At 34.8% G+C, this 2,951-nt stretch overlaps 1 protein-coding gene across 1 annotated transcript; it reads left to right on the top strand.

The window, feature by feature from the left end:
- Positions 1-468: 468 nt before the first annotated feature.
- LOC110581185 (olfactory receptor 2AK2-like) lies at positions 469-1,389 on the top strand. Its single transcript, XM_021690940.1, has one exon. The coding sequence runs from the start codon at positions 469-471 to the stop codon at positions 1,387-1,389; it is 921 nt and encodes a 306-aa protein (XP_021546615.1).
- The last annotated feature ends 1,562 nt before the right edge of the window (positions 1,390-2,951 follow it).

The raw sequence follows: 2,951 nt of genomic DNA, 5'->3' as shown, positions 1-2,951 counted from the left end.
GTATGTGCTTAAAAAGGCCTAAGAATTCTGTATTTAAAGGGGAAAAAAGAGGATAAAACATGTATTTTTCAAACGGAACAGAAATTTAGAGTGCTTTTAATACTGTCATAAATTCATTGGGTAATTGAGTGTGAGTAATACATCTGATAATCAATAAGTATAGAGCTAAGGGAAATTGAATATGCATACATTCTCTAAAAGTTGTCTTGTGTGTAAAGAGATAGCTTAAGCTCTCATCATCCAGGGTTTATTCTCTGAAAGTTAGTGGAATAAGATACATTGTTTTCCACTCATTTTGCAAAGAAAATGAAAGCAGTGTACAGTCTGTATATTTTACTTGGCTAGGGCAATGGTGTGGAGGCAATTCAAGGGATTTATTAATAATCATTTTCTTTTCTCTTGAAGTACAGTCATTGTCTTTACATGGAATCTTTAGATACAATCTGCTCTGATATTTCAGATTAAACTATGAAGACAGGAAATCAAAGCATCAAAACAGATTTTATACTTTCTGGTCTTTTCCAATATGGTCAAATGGACACTTTCCTCTTTGTTGCCATTGTAATCCTCTTTGCAGTGGCTCTGATGGGGAATATCATACTAATCCTTCTCATTCAGTTGGACACCAGACTCCACACTCCAATGTATTTTCTACTCAGTCAGCTCTCTTTCATGGATATAATGAACATCACCACCACAGTGCCCAAGATGGCCACTAACTTTCTGTCAAATAGTACGACCATTGCTTTTTTAGGCTGTGAGATTCAAACATTTGTGTTCATAGTCCTTGGTGGGACTGAAGCTCTTCTCCTTGGTTTCATGTCCTATGATCGATATGTAGCCATCTGTCACCCTTTGCATTATCCTTTACTCATGAGCAAGAAGATCTGTTGGTTCATGGTCACATGTGCATGGACCAGTTGTTCTATCAATGCTCTAGTACACACATTGTATGTATTTCATCTTCCATTTTGTAGATCACGGCTCATCAACCACTTTTTCTGTGAACTTCCATCTCTATTACAACTGGCATGTCAGAACACTTCCCAGTATGAGTATACAGTCATTCTGAGTGGGCTTATTATTCTGCTGCTGCCGTTCTTGGCCATTCTAGCATCCTATGCCTGTGTACTTACTGTGGTGTTCCAGATGAGCTCAGGTAAAGGACAGACAAGAGCTGTCTCCACTTGTTCCTCTCACCTGATTGTGGCAAGCCTATTCTATGTGACTGCTCTCTCCACCTATACAAGACCACACTCCTTGCATTCCCTGGGACAGGATAAGACAGTGGCAGTGTTTTACACCATCATCACACCTCTTCTGAACCCATTTATCTACAGCCTGAGGAATAAAGAAGTTATTGGGGCCATGAGAAGTCTGTTGGTATAATGGATATTTGTACAGGAGATATCACTTTGGGAAATCCTTATTGATTGAGATGAAACAACAGAGATCACTTTGCCTGGAATACTGTTTTGGAATATATAAACTCTCAGAAATATTTATGAAATAAATAAATTGATAAATACCTTGAATCCTGCTGGTTTCAGAATGGCTTAAAGATAGTTTTTGAAACTGGATGCATTTCCAATCTTTAAGCTGGAAAAATTGTGTTATTATCAACATTATTTAGCCCTCTAAAGCAATAGATTTCATCCATGTCAACTCAGTATTTGCATGTCACGACAAATATTTTGTAATATCCTCATTATCTGAAACACAATAAAAAGGAGATATAATCTATTCAAACACATACCATTAAAAGGATCTATGTAAATATATGCTGTAATGTAGAGCAAAGTACATAATTCACTCATTTATGCATTCATTCAAAAACAGATTTAATGTTTTAACTATTTGTGACCTAGGAGTAAACAATGATAAGAACTGACAGAAAACTTTGATCTCATTCCGTTTGCATTTCAATGTGGGGAGATACAAAATTAATAAAATAAATATGAAAAAAAAACTACAATACTTAAAATAAGAGGAATTAATGGGAAAATAGCTGGAGATTGGGATAAGGAAAGTCAGAGAATTTTGTAATTTTATATAAAACAATCCATGAAGTGGCAACTATAAATATTTGGTCAAAGATTTAACTGAGATGAGTAAAGAATTCAAATTGATACTTCATAAAGAATGTTCTGGGGGAAAAATGTTCTGGGCAAAAGAAGGAGCAAATAAACATTTCTTGAGATAGGAACATGATGGACAGGGCAGAGAAAATGAAAGAGTAAATTGGTGGACTCCAGTAGATGAGGAGAGTTAATGGATACAGAATTTGAAATGTGAGGTTGACCATTGTGAGAAGTTTGGTTTTTAATCCAAGAAAACTGGAAACCATTGCTGTGCTCACAGAGAAGATTGAAATGGGCAAATAGGAGAGCATTGCTGCAGTGCAGTTGTTACAAAATGCTGACTTGGAAATAAGTAGTAATGTTAGAGAATCATGAAGTGACCAGTCCAGAGATTAGTAGAAGGGAGGCATTTGAATCTTTTGGATTGATATGATGTGAATTGTGAGGGAATCATAAAAACAGAGAATTGGGTTAGGATCTTGGAATAAAAACGGGAAGTAAGAAATCATCATTATTACTGTTGAGGAAAACTGTAAGGGCAACATTTTCATCATCCAATTTCTTTGTGCCCCTTCACTATTAGCATTTAATTCTATTAAGGTCATCATTCTAACTTCCATCAACATAAATAAATAAAAAAAAATAAACAAAATCCTCTTGTGCATCTGGCTTCTTTTTCTTAATGTTTATAGATATAACCTCAATAATGCAAGCAATGATGCTATTGTTTTTATTGCTGTCTATCATTGCCTTGTATGGATATATCACTATTGCTTTCATTGGATGCTTTTGCATTTTCAGCTATTAAAAATAAAAATGCTATAACTCTCCCTTACAACTTTTCTTTTTTTTTTTTTTTTTTTTTTTTTT

The sequence above is a fragment of the Neomonachus schauinslandi genome, chromosome 7 (genome assembly GCF_002201575.2).
Source record: "Neomonachus schauinslandi chromosome 7, ASM220157v2, whole genome shotgun sequence".
Classification (NCBI taxonomy): Eukaryota; Metazoa; Chordata; class Mammalia; order Carnivora; family Phocidae; genus Neomonachus; species Neomonachus schauinslandi.
Note: the sequence above shows the minus strand (reverse complement) of the source record. Positions and strands in the feature narration are given on the sequence as shown.